The 26,683-nt window shown below is 36.0% G+C and overlaps 1 protein-coding gene across 1 annotated transcript; it reads right to left on the reverse strand.

Moving 5' to 3' along the window:
- Window positions 1-1,428: 1,428 nt before the first annotated feature.
- On the reverse strand, window positions 1,429-13,827 carry LOC136263395 (uncharacterized). The gene is made up of 4 exons (XM_066057908.1): window positions 13,652-13,827; window positions 3,271-3,543; window positions 2,663-2,950; window positions 1,429-1,821 (listed from the first exon to the last, which is right to left on the reverse strand). Exons 1-4 carry the CDS (start codon window positions 13,737-13,739, stop codon window positions 1,649-1,651), a joined length of 822 nt encoding a protein of 273 aa, XP_065913980.1. The 5' UTR covers window positions 13,740-13,827; the 3' UTR covers window positions 1,429-1,648.
- Window positions 13,828-26,683: the final 12,856 nt, after the last annotated feature.

Below are 26,683 nucleotides of genomic sequence, written 5' to 3' on the forward strand. Positions count from 1 at the left end.
ATACTGTACTTTCTTACTGGATATAAGCTAACACTAGAGCACACTTTAGTCCAAACCCAACTGCTAATTTGCTGTAGAATGCGAATTATAATTTTTCCCTTTAAACTAGAACTAGTCTTACAGTTTACACACTAGAGCCTTGATACTTTCATGATACACCATACAAAACAGTACAAACTGTTGTGCATTTTTATTTTGTCTTTTAGCTTCTCAATCATCAGATACTCAACTGAGTCAACTTTCAGTTTGACACTGCCACCAGTCTTTCCATGCTAGTTGTCACCTAAAGTTGCCATCAAAAAACCGTAAGTGCTCTTTTTAAGCAAAAATACTACTGCACTATACAGTAACTCATCCAAAATTTTCATGCATTTTGTGGGTGAAAAATGACAGACTATAGTTCTATTTTAAACATAAGGGTCAAGGGGTATGCCTGTTTCCTAATGCACAGGTGTGAAATAGACCACTATATGAAACTCACTCATATTCCTGAAGTGTTGATCAAAGGTTCTAAATGACAAAGAATAGAAGTTACACAACCATAATGCTGACATTTAACACTTTGGGTCTGCTCCAACAGCCCAGATCAGTAATAAGCCACAGACTAATTAACGTCCATAATATTTCCATCAATGTAAAAGATAACCTGTTTCGCCATGTGACTTGTGAAGCCTTATGCAAACTGTACAGAGTGCCCTTAAGTATGTATATAATTATGGTGCATCCTAACTGAGCAAAGCATATTCCCTATGCCCAAAGTCAGTATTTTTACCCCACTAATAGCAGCTCACTCTAGTTCCTGGATGCTGGAGGTTAGTAGATAATATGACAATTATTGTTCTATATACAGTAGAGTAAACATTTACTTCACCTGACTGTTCTATTAGAATGTATGTATGACTGTTCTATTAGAGTAAATCAATCTGGGACCAGATTCTGTATTTTTACAAACACTGTTGGGATAGCTTTCACTTTTCACCTGTAATATTAACTGCAGTAAAATCTGTTTCACTCATTATACTTTTAAACTCTTACAACTTTCCAAGCGGCTAACAAGGTATAGTCTACTATTTCTGAAAAAAATTAACAAGGTATACTTTGTACCGTAATTCGCTTTATTTTCGTGCAAAAAAATGAAAATTTTCGTGTAACGTATAATTTATTTAAATGACTGCTCTATTAGAGTAGTTCGATCTTGTATAAAAATTTTCGTACAAATTTTGTATACGAAACTTTTCAAGTACAAGGGGAAAAAAGCAAATTACGGTATACCCTCAATTCAAGACCTGGTTTGAATAGAATTTGGTTTAGCAAAGATATATCTACCTATATAAAATCCACCAACTATTTATTTCAGTTTTGTAGTCAATTATTAGTCTCCACCAATATGCTACACACAATGTGTACAATTCACCAAATGTTGTTTTAGTAAATTTAATTTTGGTTTTGTAAGGATGACCATTCACATATTACTGTACCCATAGCTTCAGCACATGCATACCATTACATACAACAGCTGTAGGTATTGTACACATGAGTATTGTACACAGCAAATAATTATGTTCTTAGTATTTTTTCAATAGCATCTATTATGTGTAGTTACTCTGTCAGCCTTAGTCCTAATACCATCACTAAGTGCATGCATTAGTTAGTATGTTAACATGCTTAATAATAGTGACAAAGTAAACACAAAGATGGTATCACTGAAAGTTCTTGTTCCTCCACCAGATGCCTTTGTTGTAGGTGTAGGAGTCACAGTAGAGGTGGAGCCTGTGGGGATGGGCATTACAGTGCTGCTGCTGCTGCTAGAGGAAGGCTGGTCTGTAAAACATGTATTATGTAGGATTTAATTACGACATTAATAACTATTTAGTGTGTAATAGAATTCATTTGGCTAATTAAAAATTGATGAGAGCAGTGCGAATACACTGACATGGATCTCAACTGTTATATAAACTTTATAGACCTCAGTGTTAAGCAAAATAATGACCCATTATTAAAGTACATAATATCTTTCATTCTACTTTATGTCACAGTGTGGATATAGTCCCTCTTTTACATTCAAGACATATATCAGCCTAGTATAACAAAATGATATAATAATCACCTCTTTCCCACATCCATTTTGCCTCGCTGCCAATTTATGCAACATGATTATACTATGTGTAAGCAGTCACTTCAGTACATTCACTTTCAAATGACAGCTTGCACTTGCTAATATTTTCGACTAGAATGACAGTGGTTTTCAGTCTTTGCAGTTCTTTAATGCATCATGCATGCATGTAACTGATTCATAACAACAGAAATGATGTGCAGTGGCGGATACAGGGGGTTGCAATGATTTCAACTGAAATCCCATCTGAAAATAGCATGTGTCCCTATAATTCATGTGAGTGATAACATCACCAAGAGTTATACATAGTGTATTATATTAGGATTTTTTCTACTGGCCAAACTTCACACTACTTTTGCCTTTGAAATCACCATTACAACGTTCAACAGCAGGTAGTTACCTTTTTTTAGATTTTCGACTTAAAACTAGGCTGAATTGAAGTTTCTAAAAGTCTGGATCTGCCCCTGGCAGTTATATTGAAAACTTCCTCAACCTGAAACCCCCCCACTGATGTGCATACAGGTTTTATGTTACAAGTGTAATGTGTACCTTTAACATTTAATCTGATTATCCCTTGCACTGATTGTGCACCAGGATCTGATACATAACAGTGTAGTAGAGCAGTGTGCCAACAACTTGTGACATTTCCAACCAGTATCGTCACCCCTCTAGTATATAAATCAATCGTGAGATAGTTTAAATTATAAGAACACTGTTCTGGTGAGGTATCCACAGTCAAGTTTGGTAGTGGGTAACCAGCAGCAAAACACGAAATATTATAGCTTTGATGGAGGAAAGCTTCAGTTGAACCACTCCACAACACCTCAGTAGGAGGAACTAAATAAAAATGTACAGTGCAATAGAAAATGAATAATCACTCAACACTCTAGTATTTGCATCTAACCATAAAACATTGCAATAGCTATACACCATGGTGTGTGCATACATAGATATCTTGTAGCTAACTCTCATACACACTTTATCCAACTTTTGAATAAGAGTTTTGAGTATAAAATTTATTTGCTCAGTCATACACTGATCCATTATATTAACTCTTGTGTGGTGCTATATACATTATATTTTCGTAGTTTCAATTGCTATAGTGGTCTTGATGTATACAAATACAATCAATACTTATATACACACCATATACGTACCTGTCACTCTAATGTAGCAGAATGGATCTCTATTGCATGGACATGAACATCTATAAAATCCAGTATCATTCAAAGTATTGATATTTATCACAGCCTCTGCTCCTTGAAGTACTGTCTCTACGGTCCCATACTGACCAGTTTGGTGATTATAATGTTGTACTGTAGAGTTTTCAGAGCAACTGCAGTCTGGACAATAGAACGTATGTTGGCTTCCAAGATTTGTAGGAATGTCAATTACCTCTTGTTTATCTGTTGTAACAGTACATTGCACACCTACAGGATATACACAATACCACTGAATTTCCTTGCATTTATTATAGAGTAAGATTTGTTTATTTCAGTTGCCTTTAAATCAAAATTCCAGACTTATTAAGCAGTGATTGTACTGGTAACTTTGCAAACAAATTACATAATTAGGAACAATGGCCAGTTACAGACAGGCAACTTTTTATGGCATTACATTGCGGTGACCTGATTAGATAGGTCTCACTGAATTACACTGTCTTGTAAAATGTATGATTTTTCTGCCATTTGTGCTTTACCCACCCCAAAGAGAACCTTGGTTGTAGAAAGCCCTATATGTTAATTTTATTAGTTTTGCAAGGCAGGCAAAACAAAATCATGTATGTAAATCCCGTGCTTGCCATCCCACAACCACGACCAATAGTCTGGTTTGTTGTGGCAAACTGTACCAAAAGACCAAATTTGGTACAGTGGGGTGCCGCCATGGCTGGTACAACAAATAATTTTGACAAACCACAAAATAAAAACCCATATTATAATATATTGAATATATTACCACATTATAAAGGTTAATAATTTGTGAGTGAATAGTCTATGCAAGTGACATCAGATAAAAATTATTGTGAACAAACAAAAACCATCAGCTATTTAGCAATATTTAAACTTTCAGAAAAATTTTCACAATATCAAATTGTTAATGTTAACCATTCCCAGCGCTGGCTAAGTACTATACTACACTATTACAGAACACCACCACTTGAGTCTGCAAACATGTTTTAGTAAGCTTAAGGTTTAGCTGACTTTGTTACCACTTGTGAGGATAGTGGTGACGGAAAAATCTTCAGCTTTCATCTTAGCACATTAATTTATGAATATATCATTCAGAATTAAATCCATGGTTCATGGTCCAGTTTTAGCATTAACTGTTGGTGACTTTATATATAAAGAACATTAGGTCATGTAGTTCATAGATATACATAATTAAGTGACAGTAGATTAAATTGTTCCAGTCTAGATTAATATAGTCATTAAGATATATTTAGTGGCTCTATGTTGCATGTGTTCTAACATGGCGATGTCTTTTATTAGTTGTGGTATAAATAATTGTAAGCAGTAAGAAGTTGAGATCGGACTAGTGTAAATGTGTTGACCAATTAAAATCAGATAAGAAAGTTACACCAATATCTTTATGTTGCAGTTTGGATTTCCATTACTGGTATAAGTTAGATGATCTGTTGTAGTTTTTGGATAGGAATAAGTTTAAATTCATTGTCGGAAGAGTAGGTCTGATGTGGCATTCAAGTTAAACGTATTATAAATATCAATTTGTAGTCTCTTGGTATCCTCTAATTACAAGCAGGCACTTTGTATCGTCAGAAAACATGAAAGAAATTGGAAATTTAATGCATTTAGGCAAGTCATTAATGAAGATGACAAAGAGTAGATGTCCTAACATGCTCCCCTGAAAGTACATTACATACATGTAGCTCAGAATAAACGAGTCCCCTATTTCAACACATTGATAGTGAAATTTAAGGTACGTAAGCTTCAAACTACTTTGAATTCATGCATTTCCAGTTGTCTCAATAGACTGTAGTTTCTTAAGAAAGCATTCATGGGATACAAAATCAAATGATTTTCTGATATCCATGTATGTATATAACTCATCAACTTCGAATTCACACTTAGATTCAATTATGTATTTATGTTTTTCGCAAATACCAGTAGCTGTTATATCAGTTGTTGACCTTTTAGGTAATGCTCATCACCCAGATGGTGAGAAGTCTCAGATCATTTCTATGCAGACTAACAGAGTAGAGACTATGCATTCATCTTTATCAAAACACTATGAAGAAGAGCTGGCTTTTCTTGTTTTGGTTGGTAGGATAGCTTTAAATTGAAAAATCACATTTTGTTTCTTGATTTTTAAAAGAAAGCATCCTTGTGCCAGAAATTCAGCAAATCTGCTAATTAGATTAATGTGTGTGCTTTTTAATTACTCCTTTATGTGGAGCACAAAATTTTTAAATAATAATATTTACGTCTCGTGAGATAAAATAATATTTTTGTGAAGACAAAAATTATTGTGCTTCTGGTTTTATGGTGGATCTAGCAATGGGTACTATGATTAGCATCCCATAATGGTAAAGGGATTGATTTGCAAACATTGATTTCTTGAATTGTGGATCCTAACTATACAGCCTGGGACCTCAGTACAGTCATAGATATTAGAGCCTATAGGAAACGTCTATGGTAACCCTTTATCATACAGTATGATAAAAATCCGTCATGGAAGTATGAAATTTCACAACAAAAATGTATTGACCAGAAACCAGCCTTGTAATACCAGGCTTCATGATGCCTTTACAATATCGGTTAGGTATACAGTGGAACCTCTCTATTATGGACATTTTGGGACCCAGAATTTTTGGCCGTAATATAGAGGTTTTCCTAAAAAAATGTATGACCTGTTGGCACCAAATAGTTTGTCCTTATTATAAAGGTTTTTACTGTTGTGTCCAAGGAGTTTAAGAGAGGTTCCACTGTAGCTAACCTAGCCCAAAAGTGTCTTCGGTGTTACCAAAATGCTTCCTACCTAATAGTGCAAGCTACTATAGTGCGAAATAAAAAAAATATCCACCATGGAGCTGTATCTAACAACAATATAAATATACGGTTATAAACAGTAAAGCAGTTAGTACTCTTTCTCTACTTGTTCAAGTTCATGGTCTTCTATGCCTAATTTCAGTAGACAATCTGTCCTTTACACCAGTACAATGCGGTACAATTGTACTTGAATCACCAATAGCTCACTTGAAGGAAAATTTACAATCAGTGTTAATCAATAGTTAACACATATAATTGTACTAGTCGTAATTCTGTGTCTCTTTCCTGGGCACACCCGCTGTGTTGTCTGCCAAGTAGTAATAATTAAATAAATATTAAATAAATAAATAAGGCTCCATACACTTGTGAAGTTGACAAAAGGCAACTGATCTTGAGTAACTCATTGAAAGCAATGCTGTAACTAAGCAGAAAACAGTGCCACATGTACATTGAACAACTTTCCACATGACTATAGAATCTACATAGATCAAGACACACGGTAGTGTGTCGTGCGGCCCAAGAAGCCGGGGCGCCACACCGTGAGTATATTGACAGGAAGAAAGAAAACGTCATTTTCACACTTTTGTATCTCGGTGATACCTTATTCGATTGAAACCAAATTTGCTGCAGAGTTGCCCGCCAGCTAGGGGAGTCTACATTCCAAATTTGAAGGAAATCACTGAAGCCATGTCCGAGATATGAGCGGCCAAAGTTTCGTTTTTTTTCTTCGTTTTTTTTTTTCCTCTTCGTCTTTTCGCACACTTGCAAAAATTGGTATAAAACGCAAACGCGTGCTCCGATCACCATGAAATTTGGCACACAGAAAGGGAGTTCAAAGGCGAATCCTAGCATAAATTTGGTGCAAATCCGATGAATGGTTCAGGAGTTATGACCGATTATTCGCGCAAAACAAGATCGATTTGTTGTCACGCCTACAGGGTAAACCGCTTCATGGAATGAGTTGAAAATTGCTATGTAGATGGAGTAACCATTGTAGGAGTGCCTTTTTGTGGTTTGAAAGGAATCGAGATTAAGACCACGGAGATATGACACAAAACCCAACCTGTGTCACACTTATGCGATCGATTTTAAGTAATAAAAAGTATTAGTTTTTACGCCTACTAGGCAAACCGCTAAGAGCAATGAGCTGAAAATCGGTGTATAGCTAGAATAATCTTCATAGAAAGTCCTTGCAGTAGTATAGAAGAATTGGATTACAAACCACTGAGTTATGATTCGAAAGCCAACTCCGTGTAGCAAATGCGAGATCGAGATACTCTAATAGAACAGTCACCCTAATAGAGCATTCAGCTAATTTATTTACTCCATTATAGAATTCTATTACATTTTACAAGTTATTCTGTAGGGACTTCAGCTGCAAACAGTTAATCTTATAGACAGTTCAGCAAGAAGCAAGTCACCCTGTGGAGAGTTAAGCTACAATTATGTCACTGTAGAGATTCAGAACATTACAAGTCACACTGAAGAGAGTTCAGCTATAAACAAGTCATGCACCCTGTAGAGAGTTCACCTACAATTAAATCACTCTCTAGAGAATTCAGCTACACACAAGTCACTGTGGAGAGATCAGCTACAAACAAAACACTTTGCAGAGAGTTCAGCTACAAACAAATCAATCTTTAGAGTGGTCAGCAACAAACAAATCAACTTGTAGAGAGATCAGCTAGAAACAAATCAACCTGCAGAGAGATCAGATACAAACAAATCAGCTTGTAGAGAGATCAGTTACACACAAATCAACCTGTAGAGAGATAAGCTAGAAACAAATCACCCTGTAGAGAGTTCAGCTAAAACAAATCAACCTGCAGAGAGATCAGCTACAAACAAATCAACTTGTAGAGAGATCAGCTAGAAACAAATCACCCTGTAGAGAGCTCAGCTACAAACAAATCAATGCGCAGAGAGATCAACTACAAACAAATCACCCTGTAGAGAGATCATCTAGAAACTAGACACAATGTAAGGAGTTCAGCTATAAGCAATACACCCTGTTGAGATTTCAGCTACAAACAAATCAACGATCAGCTAGAAACAAATCACCCTGAAGAGAGGTCAGCTACAAAAAATCACCCTGTAAAGAGATCAGCTAGAAACAAATCACCCTGTAGAGACTTCAGCTACAAACAAATCAACCTGCAGAGAGATCAGCTACAAACAAATCACCCCGTAGAGACTTCAGCTACAAACAAATCAACCTACAGAGAGATCAGCTACAAACAAATCACCCCGTAGAGACTTCAGCTACAAACAAATCAACCTGCAGAGAGATCAGCTACAAACAAATCGCCCCGTAGAAACTTCAGCTACAAACAAATCAACCTGCAGAGAGATCAGCTACAAACAAATCACCCCGTAGAGACTTCAGCTACAAACAAATCAACCTGCAGAGAGATCAGCTACAAACAAATCACCCTGTAGAGACTTCAGCTACAAACAAATCAATGTGCAGAGAGATCAACTACAAACAAACCACCCTGTAGAGAGATCATCTAGAAACTAGACACAATGTAAGGAGTTCAGCTATAAGCAATCTGTTGAGATTTCAGCTACAAACAAATCAACCTGTAGAGCGATCAGCTAGAAACAAATCACCCTGAAGAGAGGTCAGCTACAAAAAATCCCCCTGTAGAGAGATCAGCTAGAAACAAATCACCCTGTAGAGACTTCAGCTACAAACAAATCAACCTGCAGAGAGATCAGCTACAAACAAATCACCCTGTAGAGACTTCAGCTACAAACAAATCAACCTGCAGAGAGATCAGCTACAAACAAATCATCCTGTAGAGACTTCAGCTACAAACAAATCAACCTGCAGAGAGATCAGCTACAAACAAATCACCCTGTAGAGAGATCAGCTAGAACTAGAAACAATGTAAGGAGTTCAGCTACAGGCAAATCACCCTGTAGAGATTTCAGCTGCAAACAAATCACCCTGTAGAGAGATCAGCTAGAAACTAGACACAACGTAAAGAGTTCAGCTAGAAGAGGTCACCTTATAGAGAGTTCAGCTACAAAGAAACCATCATGTAGAGAGTTCAGCTACAAAGAAACCATCATGTAGAGAGTTCAGCTGCAAACAAATCACGCTGTATAGAGTTCAGCTAGAAAAAGTCACCTTGTAGAGAGTTCAGCTACAAAGAAACCACCATGTAGAGAGTTCAGCCTCAAACACATTACCGTGTAGAGAATTCAACTACAAACAAATCGCCCTATAGAGGGATCAGCTAGAAGAAATTACCTTGTAGAGAGTTCAGCTACAAAGAAACCATCATGTAGAGACAAAGAAAGCACCATGTAGAGAGTTCAGCTAGAAACAAATCACCCTGTAGAGAAATCAGCTAGAAGAGGTCACCTTGTAGAGAGTTCAGCTACAAAGAAACCATCCTGTATATAGTTCAACTATATTTTAAGTCACCCAGTAGAGAGATCAGCTGCTAAAAAATATCCTGTGGGGAATAATGGGCATGTAATAAATATATGTATATAATTTGTATAATTACTAATAAAATCAAAAATAATTGAAGTATAAAAAATCTTCTGTAAGTTCTTTTCTTCTTCCTGTGATAAATAAAACAACACATGGTTTAAAAAAGCCCCAAAGCCAGCCATAGGCCGGCTTTGCAGTATACAAATACAAAAAGAAGTGATATCTAATCAAAAACAGCCAAGCTGTAAAAAAAGGTGCGGCCCCCAAAAAGGCCATGATGAAAAAAGATGTGAAATCCAAGGTGGCAGCCAAGAAATGGCTGTGATGGTAGGTTAATGGTAAAAATTTTAATGACGACAATTCAGGTGAATTTTGTGCCACTTGGTCTTGGCACCAAATTCACCTGAATTGTCGTTATTAAAATTTTTACCATTAACCTACCATCACAGCCATTTCTTGGCTGCCACCTTGGATTTCACATCTTTTTCACCATGGCCTTTATGGGGGCTGCACCTTTTTTTACAGCTTGGCTGTTTTTGATTAGATTCTATTGTCATGTGGAAAGTTAATGTGGTTCAGTGTTCACAAACCTAAGAGTATCTTCTTCTTTAAAAACTTTATATGAGTTACACCTCTGTTTTTAAAAATTTATTTATTACTTTACAGTACATTCATTTTTAAACCAAAAGGAATTTTTTACTAGCTTACTGATGACTGACTGACTAACAGTGTTGGGCAAGTTACTTTTTATAAGTAACTAGTTACATATTACATATTACTTGCAACTGAACTATTTAATTACAGTTACATATTACCCAAAAAATAAAGTAACTATAATAATATTACATATTATATTACTTTGTGTCCACAGCCTTAAGCTGTCACATGTGAAACTACCACCTTATCACGTGACATGATTGCGTTGTTGGACAATGTGCAAATCTTGGTTATAAGTAAGAAGCTGGTGAATAAGCTTCGTTCAGTAGGTTTCGTCACTTCATTGTGGCTAGGCGTTACTCAGAGGATAACTAACGAGATTAGTAACTTCATTACTTTTAGTAATAATATTAAGTAATATTAGACTCATTACAGTAATGCACTTGTCAAATCCCCACTATGTCCCCACCCCCATAGTAGGGGATTTGACAACACTTCAAGGATGACTAAGCGCATATTTCATGCATGCGACTAGTAATAAACCTGCCCTGCAGCTAGTAAAATTATAATAGCAAGTGCGATTTTATTGTTTAGAAATGCAACTACCGAAAATCGGTCAATGAATTGGACAACTGTCAATTGCCCCAGGGGTGGGGATAAGAAACAATGTCAAATCCCCACCTGGGGTGTGGGGACGCCGGGGGTGGGGGGTGGGGCATGAAATTGACAAGTGCATAACTATATTACTTAGGTAACGCGTTACATTTGCAAGTAAAGTAACTTGAGTTATATTACCTGTTTTTATAGCGTATTTCGTTATATTATTTATTTACCACAAAAGTAATATTATTACATAACACGTTACATAAGTAACGCATTACTCCCAACACTGCTGACTAATGCCTTCAGACAAGCATAACTCGATAATGGTTAGGGGGTTGATTTTTTCGCTGCTAGATGTTGCTTCAGTTCAAGATGTTGCTTCAGTTCAAGATGTTGCTTCAGTTCAAGATGTAGACTTATGGTAGTGTGTGGTGGGAATTGTTCACATTTTCCATAGTGGATTGATTACAGAGGCATTCTTGTACTGTTCTTCATTTGCAACTCTATAAGTAGTGGACTGAACATAGCTGAAAATGAATCATAATGGCCACTACGCATTTTTCAGTAATTGATAGTTGAAGCATGTGTTCAAATGAAAGTATTCAGTCTGTCACAATTCTGTTTTTTGATGCGGTATGTGCATCACAGTGTTCACCAGTCATAGCTAATTATATGTTACAAAAAGTAAACAAGTACTAGGAAGTTTAAGTTTGATTAGGGATCAAAGGTAGCAAAACAAGGCCGAGGTCATAGTATATACGTACTGATTGAGGTAGGGATTAAATGTTTACTAGTATATCTGCAGCAGTAGGTGACCTCTCTTGTTTCTCTACTTTATTTCTATAATCCTAGCTAGCACTTGTAATGTATAAAATTCAAAAGGGGTGCAATCATGAACTCTTAGACTAGTCTCGTGACCAGACCACTTTTGTACAGGGATCTCACCTTGCACATCACCCCAGCACATCAGGCGTTCTGTATCCATCAATATCAAGCCCTACCCCCTTCCCTAGGGGTCAACTGAGGATTTGACATCCAGGTCTTACACCACGTGCACCCCTGGGAATTTTGACGCAGCAATTTTTCACCCAAATCTTATCTTAATGGTAAATCTTTGACAAGCTTCTTTGCCCCAGCATACTGGAGAATTTGATGCTAGAATTTGCCAAATCCCCAAAAACAACAGCACAATCATGATCTAATTCTTTCATAGTGTCACATTAAAATGAGGAGATTCAAACACAAGGTTTATGTTGGGTAGAGAGTTTGATTTCATGTTGGGTGACTTGGGTCAAATCCCCATGATACGTACATTATATGACTCTGTAAAAAAGGTACAAGAACTACAAATTTAGCAAAATTTGAACATTATGTTCTCCTGACCAGTAGCTATCACTGAATTTCTCAGTTGATTATGATGCTTTGTATGGCTGTGCTCAATCTTAAACTCAACACTGTATGTACCAAAGCTACAATTAATTGGAAATAACTTCAGCATCAATCATCACTGCATCGTTTTTGCTAGCAGTGCCACAAAGTCTGGAGCCAACCAAAAGTTAATTCATCCAAGGACATTAACAGCAACTCATTATTTTTTTTAGAATCGTAAGACTTTATAGCTACTTACAAGTCTTAGACATTGTCTACTAACACAATTAAGCATTCTATAACTATGGTTGACTACTTCTGGACTCATTTTACTGACAACAGAGCCTGTTGAGATCCATACCATAGTAACTATATTGCTTGATTAGTTACTATGATTAATTACTAATTATTTTAATTATTATTTGATTAATTACTGATTATCATGATAAATTGCTTACATTCCTGCAAAGAAAAATGGAACAATGTTCTAATGTCTTAAGATCACAAGCAGTACTTCAGTTACATCAGGCCAATAATTTAATACACATCCACAGTATGGCCTCCATACACCATAACAGATATTCAGAAATTTGACATGATACAACAAAGAGCTGCTCATTTTGTTTTTAATGAATTTTCAAGATTTGCTAGTGTAACTAAATAAACTAATATGATAAATATGACAACATTTCAATGTCAAAGAGATATTGATAGTTGATTATGTTTTACAAGATGCTAACTGGTCATGTTAGTCTAGACTTTCAAAACTATTACTGTAACATCTTAATACATCCAGTACAGATGGTCGCAACTTAAGATGCAGGCAAGTTCCTACCAGAATCAGTGATGCATAGCTACCTTCATTCCTACCTACCTTCACCATCTGGCTATGGAATTTACTACCTCCTGATGTTGTACACTCACAATCTTTAACTGATTTCAATTTATATGTACGTACATGGTACTCAGTAATATTATTGTAGTCTGTACATTAGACTAGTGACTACGTCATAGATAGTATATTCTACGTAGAATATACTGTCTATGATAAAGTAGAGGCTACTATAGAGACGGATTACGCAAAGGGGATTTCCAGGGGAATTCTGCGGTTTTCTAAGTTTACGCTGGTTACTACATTTTGCAAGATCAGTCTAGATTTTTGCAAGATCAGCCTAGATTTTTGCAAGATCAGTCTAGATGGAGATACCGAGTTTCTTGCACATGGATCTATGCAGTCTCTCTGTGGGTGCATGGAAAACAATGAGGATGGTTCTTCCTCCCCGTAGCTAAAGAAAGTCCCGTCGACCCCCCTGCATCACAGGATCGTTATAACTACTCCTGGTGCTTGTGCGCCCATTACGCGAGGTGATCTTAGTAATAATTATTATAGTGAGCGTAGGCTCTGCCTAACTGGTAGCTAAGCGCAGATAAAACCTAACAACAGCAGTTACTTACCGGGCACTTGTGTGGCTGCATTCCGGAAACAATCTATAAATCCTATCAATGCAATCGTCATGTACACTAAGCTTTTCTTCCCATCCATTATAATAAATAAATTATTTCAAAGTTCATCCTGTCACGTACGGTACTAAAATTAGCGATTTCAGGCCTCCCAAATTTTACACTGTCAATTACACTGTACAAGTAACAATTTATGTGGTTTCAATCTGCAGTCACGTTTTAATCTTTACCCCGTAAAATTACGTGAAGTCATCATAAAGATATCGTAAATTAAAGTTTACGTAATTATTTTCCACGTACATTTCTAATGGGAATCGTTTCGTACAGGTTATTGAATGGGAGAAGTGGCACCAGGGGCGGATCTAGGATTTATAAAAGGGGGGGCTAAGTCAAATCTTGGATAGAGGTGCGCACTTCCCAGCATGCTTTGTATGCTGGAACTAGGGGCATGCCCCCCCCGAGGAAATTTTTGAAAAATAGATGCTAAAATACTGCAATTTGGAGACATTTCCACATAAAATTCATAATATTTTCTGCCTGTAGATATTTTATATACTGCCTTTAGATTATAGGTATATGGCTCTCTGTTAATGGAAAAGTTTGGGTAGCAGGGGCGGATCCAGGGGGGGTTCAAAGGGTTCCATGGAACCCCCTTTTGAAAAGCCTCTCTCACTCGAGATACTCTAATAGAGCAGTCAAATCGAGATATAATAGAGCAGTCACAGTAGTCTTTTGAGGACCGCTATTATTATGCGAATCATGGCCTTATACCATAGATTATATATTCCTTGCGTAAGGAATATATAATCTATGGCCTTACCAGCACTTTTACTGCCAGTTTCAGTAGCCCTATAGGGTAATCTGGGGCGCTGAATCCAGATATGATGGTGATTTTTACGTTTGAGTACAATTTTCCCGACTTTTCCGACACAAACTGTACTGGAATCCGGAGGGGCATGCCCCCAAGATGACTCGTGCTTTGCATTTCAGAGTGTGATTTCATTGATTTGTATAGAGTAAGCCACCAATGTTCGACCACCATAGGTTCGGACTCGATTTTTCTTTAAACCTGCAAAGAAAATCTTTGCTCTTGCTAAGCCTTTGGAGAGGTCTAGGCCATAAACTCTTGCATGCAAAATTTCAGACCTGCAGCTTTCTTAGTCTGGCTGCAGGAGCTGCAAAAGTGACCTGTCCGAATGTTCTCAATTCTCGGACAAAAATATGTATTATCGGTCGAGTGGCACTGCTCTTAATGCTTGAAGCTGATCAGGTCTTTCTGTGCTTGATATGAAAGAGCAACTCTTATACTCTCCAAATATATGCAGATATTTGGCTTAGTCCGTATTGGCAATGAATTACAAAGCTGCAAAGTCACTCTGTCGTGCAATCTTAAATTCGGCCACATGTGAAGCTCGTGCAAATCAAATAGTTACCTATATCGAATTCAAAGATATTTTATGAACATTGAGAGCATCAGCTACCGTTCAATAGTAAATAGATACATGCACGATGACCGCACCTTATTATTTATTATTATTATTATTAGTGCTTTACAGTGACCAACCTTGATTTTTGCCCGAATAGCTACATTGCATTTATGCTTCTCTGACAGTAGCAGCCTAGCTACTGCACCCAGCACACATATACACAATCCAAGTCCACTTACATGGGGTTTTGACTATCCCCTGTCTTAAAAATGTCAAAAGTTTCTCTTCAAAATGTCCAGCACATTAGCCAGAACGAAATACTCTAATAGAGCAGTCAATTACTCTAATATAACGATCAACCAATTTATTATCAAATGTTTATAGGGTGACTGTTCTATTAGAGTATCTCGATCTCGCATTTGCTGCACGTAGTTGCCTTTCGAATCATAAATCAGTGATTTGTAATCCGATTCTTCTGTACTACTGCAATAACTTTCTATGATGATTATTCCAGCTACATACTGATTTTCAGCTCGTTGCTCTAAGCGGTTTGCCTGGTAGACACGAAAACTAATAGTTTTTTTATTCATAAAAATCAATCGCGTAATTTTGACACAGGTTTCTGTAGGGAATTCAGCTACAAACAAGTCACCCTGTAGTCAGATCAGCTAGAAGAAGGTACTTAATAGAGAGTTCAGCTACAAAGAAGCCATCATGTAGAGAGTTCAGCTCAAATAAATCACCCTTTAGAGAATTCAGCTACAAACAAATTGCCCTGTAAAGAGATCAGCTAGAAGAAGTAGCAGTTTAGCTGCAAACAAATCGCCCTGTAGACAATTCAGCTACAAACAAATCACCCTGTAGAAAGATCAGCTAGAAGAAGTCACCTGGTAGAGAGTTCAGCTACAAACAAATCTCCCTGTAGAGTTCAGCTACGATTTCCAGTTCTACGGAACCTTTTCCATAATGTTTCCTTCTTATGAAAAGGTTCCGTAGAACTGGAAATCATTTGGATCATCTTAGGTTTACTGAAGTAAGAAATTCGCTTAGACGCCTTACACGTGACTTGAGATCTAAGTTTGAGATGAGAATTGCTAAGGAAGTGAAGACCAACCCTAAAGCTTTTTGGCGATATGTAAATTCTAAGGTCAGAGTTAAACCCTCCATTCCTACCCTGGTTGATGAGTCACTTAATGATACTGAAGCAGCAACTGATGAAGGTAAAGCGGAAATGTTGAACAAGTTTTTTACCAGCACATTTACCAGAGAATCCATGGATAACATCCCTGAGTTTCAAGACCGTGACTTTGTAACTAGTCTCGATGGCATAGCAATTGATGTAGGCATTGTAAAAGAAAAGTTGTGTGATTTAAATTCTAGCAAAGCTACTGGACCTGATGAGCTCCCCCCCAGAGTGTTGAAGGAAGTTGCTGCTGAAATAAGCATACCTCTGTCTATAATTTTTAAGAAGTCATTAAGCGAGGGTAGACTACCCCCAGACTGGAAAGTAGCAACTATTATCCCAATTTTCAAGAAAGGAAACAAATCTTCACCCTGTAATTACCATCCTGTAAGTTTAACATCTGTTGTTTCCAAAGTTTTCGAATCTATTATTCGTGAGGGAATGTTAGAGCATTTGTTTAACAACAATTTGATGTCACCATGTCAACACGGATTCCTCCCTCGCAAGTCTTGTATGACACAGTTACTGTGTGCACTTGATGACTGGACAGAGACTTTGGACAGTGGTAATTCAGTAGATGTTTTGTACCTTGACTTTAAGAAGGCTTTTGACTCTGTTCCTCATGAAAGGTTGCTCAAAAAGATTTATGCATATGGTTTTAGAGGTGATCTGTTTAATTGGATAAAAGACTTTTTGAAAGGACGCAGACAAAGAGTTTCTGTGAATGGTTCAATGTCTGGTTGGAGTGATGTAATAAGTGGAGTACCTCAAGGATCAGTCTTGGGTCCTCTCTTCTTTGCAATTTTCATCAATGATCTGCCATCATTATTAAGGAATAAAGTTCTTTTATTTGCAGATGACACAAAAATATATTCCAGCATTAGTCATGCTAACCCAATATCCTCCCTGCAAGATGATATTAATGCTTGCATTGAATGGTCAGTAATGTGGCAGTTGCCTTTCAACATTTCTAAATGTAAAATACTACATATAGGTCAGTTTAATCCAAGATATTGTTATAAGATGGATGGGATGGACATTGTTAAGGTATAAATGAGGAAAAGGATTTGGGGGTGTTGATTGATTGCAATCTCAAGTTTCATAGTCAGTGTTCGGCAGTGGTTAATAAGGCTAATAGACTTCTTGGCCTTATTAAACAGACCTTTTCGGATATTTCTGTAGATTCATTTACATGTTTATACAAATTAATAGTACGTCCTATTTTAGAATATGGTAACTTGGTTTGGGGACCTTACTATAAAACAGACATCCAAAAATTAGAAAAAATCCAACGGAAAGCAACTAGAATGATCAAATCTATAAGAAATCTTGACTACGAGGAACGATTGAAAGTACTTAACTTGCCATCATTACATTATAGACGTTATAGAGGTGACATGGTTGCTGTCTACAATATGCTACATGATAAGTATGATATAGACCATTCTGATTTTTTTACTTTTTCACCCATTACCCATACCAGAGGTCATACATTTAAGCTATTTAAATATTTTTCAAGAACAGATGCCAGGAAATATTTTTTTACAAGAAGAGTTGTTGAACCATGGAATAATTTACCCCAAGAAGTAGCATGTGCAGCATCATGATGATTTTAAGAAATTGATTGACCAATATTCATCTAACACTATGTATAAATGTATGTAATTAGTCTACTTGTACTTTTTTTACCTGTTGATCAGGTGTAACAGGCTGTTTAGCCTTATAAATTACCTGTAATAAATAATAAAAATAATACAAACAAGTCATGCGGTAGAGAGATCAGCTAGAAGGATCACCTTGCAGAGAGGTTAGCTACAAAGAAATCACCCTGCTTCATCTTTTCTTCTTCCTGTAGTAAAGAAAAAATGACAGGTTAAAAAGCCCTAAAGCCGGCCATACGGCTTTATGGCCGGCTTTGGGGTATACAAATACAAAAAGAAGTGAAATCTAATCCAAAACAGCCAAGCTGTGAAAAAAGAGTGCGGCCCTGAGAAAGGCTATGGTGAAAAAAGATGTGAAATCCAAGGTAGCGGCCAAGAAATGGCTGTGATGGTAGGTTAATGGTAAAAATTTTAATAACAACAATTCAGGTGAATTTGGTGCCGCTTGGTCTTGGCACAAAATTCACCTGAATTGTCGTTATTAAAATTTTTACCATTAACCTACCATCACAGCCATTTCTTGGCCGCCACCTTGGATTTCACATCTTTTTTCACCATAGCCTTTTCAAGGGCCGCACTCCTTTTTTTACAGCTTGGCTGTTTTTGATTAGATATAACTTTGAGTTTATACTTTTCTGTGGTGAAACTGGCAGTTTTTGTCTATGTAAGTTTTACAACTAGCCAAAAGTCATTCACAACTAGCTTTTTGGTCACATCTAGCCCCTTTTTTAGCCCCTGCATGCACTGCTTGAATTTGCTCAATTTTTACATCACTAGGTTTAGCAATGTTCAGTTCATAACTTTCATTTTACCCTGTACATGTAGCCCATAAACAGAGAGTATGTAAAACAGCTAAATACAGATAAACTCCATCTTTGTGTTTGAGTAAGTGTATTTCATATAGCTAGCTAGTGCATGTAGCTGAAAATGTTGCACAATGAGGCTCTATTAGTGCAAACTTCATTAATGTGGCCATAAAACAAAGTGGCCTTATTATTGAGGCTTTCAACAAACCAGCACCCAGTTATAATGCTGTACAGCAATTTACAGTCAGCATGACTACTGGTTTTTGCTTATTGCAATCTGTTCTCAGTAACTGTAGGTGGTAGAAGGTGTAAAAGTGGCAGAATTTGAGCAATCAGCTTTACCAATGTAAGGGAATTAAGCTTGCTTGTGTTTATCTCAGTTCATTTAGGGCCATCATTGTGTGGACTGTCCATGTGATCATGGAAGTGACTGGAGGTCAACCTTTGAATCAAGGCATGGTCATCACTTATGAAGGATAACCATTGTAGGTGTTGCTGGAAATTTGCTGTCGCGGATCTGTCAGCCAATAAGTGAGTAAGCAAAACAACTTATTGATATTCATGCGTTAATCGTACTTATTTTCAGGTGTCAAGGTCATCATGATCCTGCAATGAACATGACTAAAACAACACATATACCGTTATAACAGTGCATTTGCCATTAAATTACAATGTGTATCTAAAGCGTGTAAGCTACATAAAATGTTATGGTTATTAGTCACCAAATTAAATGATAGCCCATGTATGTAACTTTATCTTGAAAATTTTAAGCCTGCAGATTATCAGTAAACGTGTAGGTCATGTAAGGGTAAAGGCAGAGGAATGACAGTGGAAAGTGTAATAACGTTTAAATTTAAGTGTAGCTATACTTAATGTATACAAATATGCAAGGAAGTTTCAACTAGAGTAGGAATGTAGTACATCAATAGCTAGCCAAAAAAATTATTTTACAAAAAAAGTTAACAAACAAGTATACGAAAAAATTTGGAATTTTCAACTAGAGTAGGGACCATAGCACATTGATAAAAAGTACTGAAACAAGTTGGAATAGCCCATGATATTAAATCACAGTAAAACTATAAGAAGTGTTATATCCCTACTGTGCATTTCCGTTATGGTATCTTGAGCACGGTAGGGATATAACACTTCTTATAGTTTTACTGTGATTTAATATCATGGACTATTCCAACTGTTTCAGTACTTTTTATCGATGTGCTATGGTCCCTACTCTAGTTGAAAATTCCTAATTTTTCATATACTTGTAACAATAGGTTTGGCTTTATCACAGCTTTCTTAGGCACTTAGGAGCAGCAACTTTTGCAAAATGCAGACTGACACTTGTGTGATGGCATATTATTATTATTTGGAATTTTATTGAATAAGTATTTTTCCAATATTAGATGTTCTTGTAATTTTTAATAGTTATATAGTTACAAACAATACTAGCAAAACAATCAAACAATATTATTTAAAAGATACGCTGAGACTGGCACACTAAATTAGATACAACTCAACTTGTGTATGATGAATATGCACATGCACGTATAATACAAAAGTCCATGTTAGGTTATCAAGTGGAGAGTGGCTTGATAACCCATTGACAGCAAGTAGGCAATCAGATTCTGCAGATAACTTCCCTGATAGACAGTGATGACAGTCAATGCAGTCACACTACCACTTTCATTCATTTCATAATTGTTCTGTGCCTTTTGTAGCTCATCTCTCCAGTGGTCAATATGATAGTGTAGTAAATCATCTACTATATTGACAGGCATTTGATACTGCATCTTTTCCATCTTATCTATATCCCCACTGATCAATGCTTTATCCATTTCTTGCACATAATTGTCTAATAACTTTAGTAACTGATCTGTCATGCCCATCAAAATGTGTCTAACATCACTGGCTCCAATATTCACATCTCCTCCAATCTGTTCCCCAAGTCGTTTCATAGTGTAAATTTCAGCGTCACTTAATGGATAAAGCCAACTATCAATCCTTTCCCTCAACTGACAGTACTTTTCTACCTTTGCGGTATATTCATCAGCTTTGCTTGCAGCTTCTTTTGTTTTTTCCTTCCAACTTTCAAGAAGCTTGATTTGGGCTCAAGGAATAATTGTACCTAATTTTTTACAGCATTATATGAAGCTTGCATGAATGCATGTGAATTGTATGGGGATAATAAAGTTCAGCACAACATAATTCAAAAAATATTTACAACATCAAATATAACAACTATGTAACATTCAGTATTATGCCACTATGGACCTGCAAGAAGGCTATAAAACCTGTAAAGCAGGGAGGCAGAAACATAGCACTAGAAGTTCTGTTGAATGCAGTACTAGCTGCAGGTAGTGACTTACAATGATTAACAGCTGAATAGAGCAATATTTTATGGTTACATTAAAATTTTTGTTTGTGTGTGTTGTGTTGCACTTTAGTAGCTATGTGTACCATGCCAAATATTTAACATGAGTAAAGAAAAGAAAAACATTTTCCAAAGATTGCTTGTATACATGCATGGTTTGGCAGCATATCATATAGTGAGATTATAGTAGTACTGAGTAGGGTATGTATAAAGTACTCACCTTAGGTTTCTGTCGCTTCACCCTGAAGGAGTAATCCAATGAAGATCATCATTATTATCAAGTTCTGCATTAGCCCAGCCTCCCTATTGCACATGCTGTTTGCTAACTTGCTGTATAATGTGACATACACACAAATGCGTGCCTTATATATCTTAGTATGACATAATTGTGGTATGACCTCGACTTTGTAGTGATTCTGTGGTGTATATCACATGGTACTTCTGATAATGAATACATGCTGTAGTTCCAGCATATATAGAAATGCATATGTACCTGTTCCTACGAACGTTAACAATCGTATTAGATAGCCTTGTTTGTATAGGTGCACTTAGATTACATTTGCAATAATGCCAGTTCAGTAACATGTACATATATTATATTGTACACATAATATGGAACAATGCCAGTGCTGATATAGCCATATTTCCAAATAAAGAAGCAAACATTACAGGAATAATACAAAGAAAAATACATTTACAGTAAATAAACAACACCATTACATGCACTGTGCAACATTTTCATGAAATTTTAACTTTCTCACTCAATGATTAAGTAATGAAGAGACCACATTAGTATACAGATATCTTCTTAAAAAGTCTGTGAATTTTCAAACCAGTTAGTTAATCTTCAGCAGACTGTAAAACCATTTCAGCTGTACACATGTAAAATGAAACCTTTTAGATGTAACCCATGAATATAGATATGCACATAACTGTCAGACTTGTGGTCACATCTGTTCCTGATATAGGTATCATATGACCTGGATATCCCTAACATATTCATATGCTGTAAACAAGAGGCTGCTAGAGACTTCTAGATGTGAGCACTAACCTCTGTATTGTAGAGACATGACCACCCAAAGGTCTGCATAGAGAATGTATCATACAAAATCAAATATTCATCAGTACAGTTTACACTCTTAGCAACTTTCTCTCTATATGGTTATCACCAAATTCTATTACATAGATTACAAAAGTACAATCCTTGCAGAAATTAATAACCCGTACAATGGCGAAAATCCATAAAAACCATATAAACGTACAATAATTATAAAAAAATGTTGTACAATAAATCTAAGATCAGTATAGCTATGGATGCATAGATTTTAATATTATGTTAATAACATCCTCTCAGCTTTGTTAACTAACAATGGAAGAGCCTTGTATAAAACTTTTTCTAAAATCTTACTAACAAACTGTATACTAATATATTCCATGTACTTTTACCAACTGCAGATTGTAGTTGGATCATTTCATGCTTCCACCTTTCAACATACTTTTCTATACTTCCATCAGCAGATTCAATAGTGAATTGGGTTTGCTGTTTTCTCATTTCATCAATGTTCCAGTTATATAAACTAATCTTCAGTGGTTGTACAACTTTAAACAAAGATTGTTTCAATTGAATTGTCAGATCCCAAATAACATGTTTAGCATTAACATCGAAATCTCCTCCTAGTTTACTTCTAAGCATGTACATTGTGTATCTGTCATCATCACTTATAAACAAAGGGCCAAGAAAACCATCATACTTTTCTTTCAGTTTGCAGTACTTTTCTATCATGCTCATATATTCATCTGCATCTCTTGCTGCTTCTTTTCTCATTTGTTCCCAACCCTTAATAAGATCCAGTTGGGCGGCTACTACACTGCGTTCAGTATTACATTAATGAAGTCTAATTTCACAAGATATTTCATTTCTTAACAGTAATGGAATCAACAAGAGCAATATAATTATTACAAAATCTTAAAATCTTGGAATCCTCCAGATTATTTCATAAGCTATTTTTGCAAACAGTAGACACACTAGTAGAAGATCAAGAATAGCCACATATAAACTGCACCAGAAACTTAGTGAAGCCCAATGTTATACATATTTCACAATATACAGTTCGTTACCATTATTCAAGAACTTAAAATGTATGCCACATACATACAAATTTTCAAGGTACGTAATTGTCTAGAAATATCAAATTTCAAGGCTTATTCAATTAGGTCACCTATTTTACAGTATGGAGGTTATCTTGATAATAGTTAATTTCAAGAATGAAAATTTTGCGGATAGCTTAATGAGGTCTAGAAATGAATTGAGTGGCAGGGTGGACAAATAGTAAGAGATATTCCATATATACGTACATTGTAATTGTGCATTGCATTAAAACCCAGCGAGTGATTACTAATTAAATAAATCAAGACACATGATAGTGTGTCATGTGGCCAAGAATGTCACACACACCACACTATATGTATATTGACAGGAAGAAAGGAAAATGTGATTTTCATGCATACATAACTCCATGCATTTTCCAAATGGAATGACTTGTACACTGCAAAAAGTCCTCCACCTTCTGCACCCCACATACCAAATTTGAGCAGCATTGCCCTGAGATACAAAGCCTCAAAATTTGGCTTCATTCCAATTGCTTTGGAGGCTTAGTTTCATCTTCTTTCTTATACACTGTACAAAAAATATTATTTAATGTAAATGTCTGCATACGTTAAAGATAAATATTCAGGAAGTTATATATGGACATGCAATCATTTGCATTAAAAGATTGATATTTTGTCATTCCTACAGAGTAAACCACTTAAGGAAAATAGCTTGAAAAGTGCATCTGCACCCATCACAGCTGAAGTCTTTTATGATTGAAAAGAAACTGCAGTAACATTAAAAACCAGCCAGATTTATAATGGTGGGCTGAAGCCTAAAATACTCTAATAGAACAGTCATGGATACTTTCTCGAAGTGCAAAATGTGACTGGCTGAACAAAAACCCAGTAGTTTTTGCATATTTCTTGAATTCTAATTTATTACTGCTCCATTATGTATAGTAACCAAGGAGTGGACAACCAAAGTTTCAGCCTTTTATGATGAATTGTCTTGGAGTTATAGTATTAGACAGTTGAAACAGCAATCAATTTGATTTGTAAAGCAATAATACAGCAAATAAATTACAAGCACTTAATTAACTGTTTATAACTTATGACTGAAACAAGCCATGAAAATGAGACTTAGTTCACTATGAACTTGCAAATCCATCAAGGTATAGTGTTCTGTACTTCTGTGTGGACAAAGAAGAAGACTGTTCTAACTAAGAAACAACGACGGTAAATTTCATATATCATAATTAAGTACCCATCATTTGCTGTACAAATATGAAACAAAGACTAAAAGCCTTGCTAGAGAAACAAAAGTCAGGGAAGTGTAGCTAGAATTGATTGCAACCACCAGCCACTGAGAGGTTTTAAATAATAATGGTACAAGACTCAGCAGGTTAGGCCACATAACTTTAATCATTAGTATCTAATCTCTCCAGTAGTGGATTTTTAAACCAGATAGCTGAATTACATGGCTCAAATGACTTAGTTCTTGGACTGCTCTATAGCTAGTTATCAAATTGAAAAGGTGTTGGATAGCTCTATTCAGTCATCAGAGGTATAAAAAATCCTTGACAACATAAGAAAAATGGCAATGTGGACAGGAATGAGAAAGTAACAGTTAAGTTTATGCAGCCTCACTGTAATATTTCATGCATGAATTAGTACTTTAATGTGATAATGAATCAGTGTATCCCCTAGATATAGCTAACTAGTGAAGGTATACATGCAGATATGAAACCATTTTCAAAACTGGAATGATATTTTAACAATTAAAACATTAATTATTTTGATATCTAATAATGTAGCTAGGTCTCATCTTGTACACCAATACAGCAGGTGTATTTATCCCCATGAATAAAAAACTGGAGACCAGTATTATATTACGCTCACACTCAGTTCTGCATTGTCTACCCTGAAAGTCAACATTTGCAGTAATGAAGTTCCTTCAGATATTAATGAATTGATATTTATATGAATGCTCTATTAGAGTATGGGTGACTGCTATTTTAGAGCATCTCCATCTTTTAAAAGCTTGTCCCCTTTGTAGCAGCATATAAATAAACATTTTACTATAACTTGTACTGCATGTTGTTTATTAATCACTCACCTTATAGTAAATAGTGTGTTAGAAAGCTTTCCACTTCCAGAAACCCTTGGAAATCCCTTCTCTACTAGGCCTGCGCCAATTATGCCAGCATAATTTGGGGCACAATAGGTAGCCAAAAGCATTGAGCATAATGCCAGCATAATAGGCTAAATATTTGTGCATTGGTTATCAGAGAAGCTGAAACTCTGTCTATTTTGCATGATGCACAATGGGATAGTGTGCAAACATGGTAAAAATCAGATTTACAGCTATGTTGTGAAGAAAAGATTAGTTAAAGATCGATATACTCTAATAGAACAGTCAACGCGTATTGAAATATCCTAATAGAACATTCGCAGATGCATTAAATACTCTAATAGAGCAGTCAAGACACAATTTTATATGAGCATATTTGGAGCATAATGGAACACAACTGGGCATAATAGGAGCATAATAGGGGAAATTTTGGAGCATTGCTCAAAAGCATAATAGCCAATTTCAAAAGCATAATAGGCTCAGGCCTATTCTATACAACCCTTTCATTCCTCTGCAAACTCACAATTTAATCCTCACTGGCAGCAGCTAGCCCAGGAAGAATGCTATTGCATATACCTTATCACACAAATTTATCTTGTAGATGCAAGTGCAGGTTCCTGAGCCTATACATAAACTATAAGATTAACTAGATCATTTTGACATGTTAGACATGTAAGTCTGTTCAGAAAATTGGTAGTAATGCAATGCAATTAATCTTGAGTGTTGTATATTATAACATATAAGTAGTGACTGTTTTATTTGCACATTTCATATCATAGAAATGCTGCAATGAAGCGTTTAGGTATAAAAATCTACTTCAGGTTATTAGCTATATTTTGTTGATAATCTGCTATCCAATCCTATTGGTTTGTTTGACGCTTTGCTAGTCTAGTGGCATCACATAGAGAAGAATCACCTTTTTTGATCTGCTTTACTAGTCATGCACAGTATAGGGTGAACACTGGAGGCAGTGCCTGTATGAGGTGTTTAGCACAAGCAATTGAGTCTAAGCATTTACATAATGAACTTGTTCAGGAAAGGTAGTTGTGTGACACCAGACTCTTGAATACCGTATAGCTGGAAAGATTGGCGGAAAGAAAGTTTGCAAGATGAAAAATTGGCAAATGTGGTGAGTGAACAGTGTTTAGTCAAACATAAATCCACCAAAACATTTATTTGTACAATACAAACTACTAACAAATTCAGCAAACTTTTTTCTTGCCAAAATCCTATCAGAGCAAAGTTTCCTCCCGTCAAACTTTCTGGTTATACAGTATAAGGCAGTTTTCTCTGTAACTGAAATGCCATGCATGACTACAGTAAAGCATGAAGAAATGAAGAACTCACAATTATTGTAAA

Source organism: Dysidea avara, chromosome 8, assembly GCF_963678975.1.
Source record: "Dysidea avara chromosome 8, odDysAvar1.4, whole genome shotgun sequence".
NCBI lineage: Eukaryota > Metazoa > Porifera > Demospongiae > Dictyoceratida > Dysideidae > Dysidea > Dysidea avara.

Coding starts and splice junctions, on each gene's coding strand:
- LOC136263395 (XM_066057908.1), bottom strand. CDS start 13,739: ATGGATGGGAAGAAAAGCTTAGTGTACATGACGATTGCATTGATAGGA. Junction 3,544..13,651: donor TGCAGCCACACAAGTGCCCG/GTAAGTAACTGC, acceptor TATATCCTGTAG/GTGTGCAATGTACTGTTACA. Junction 1,822..2,662: donor AATCAGATTAAATGTTAAAG/GTACACATTACA, acceptor CATGTTTTACAG/ACCAGCCTTCCTCTAGCAGC.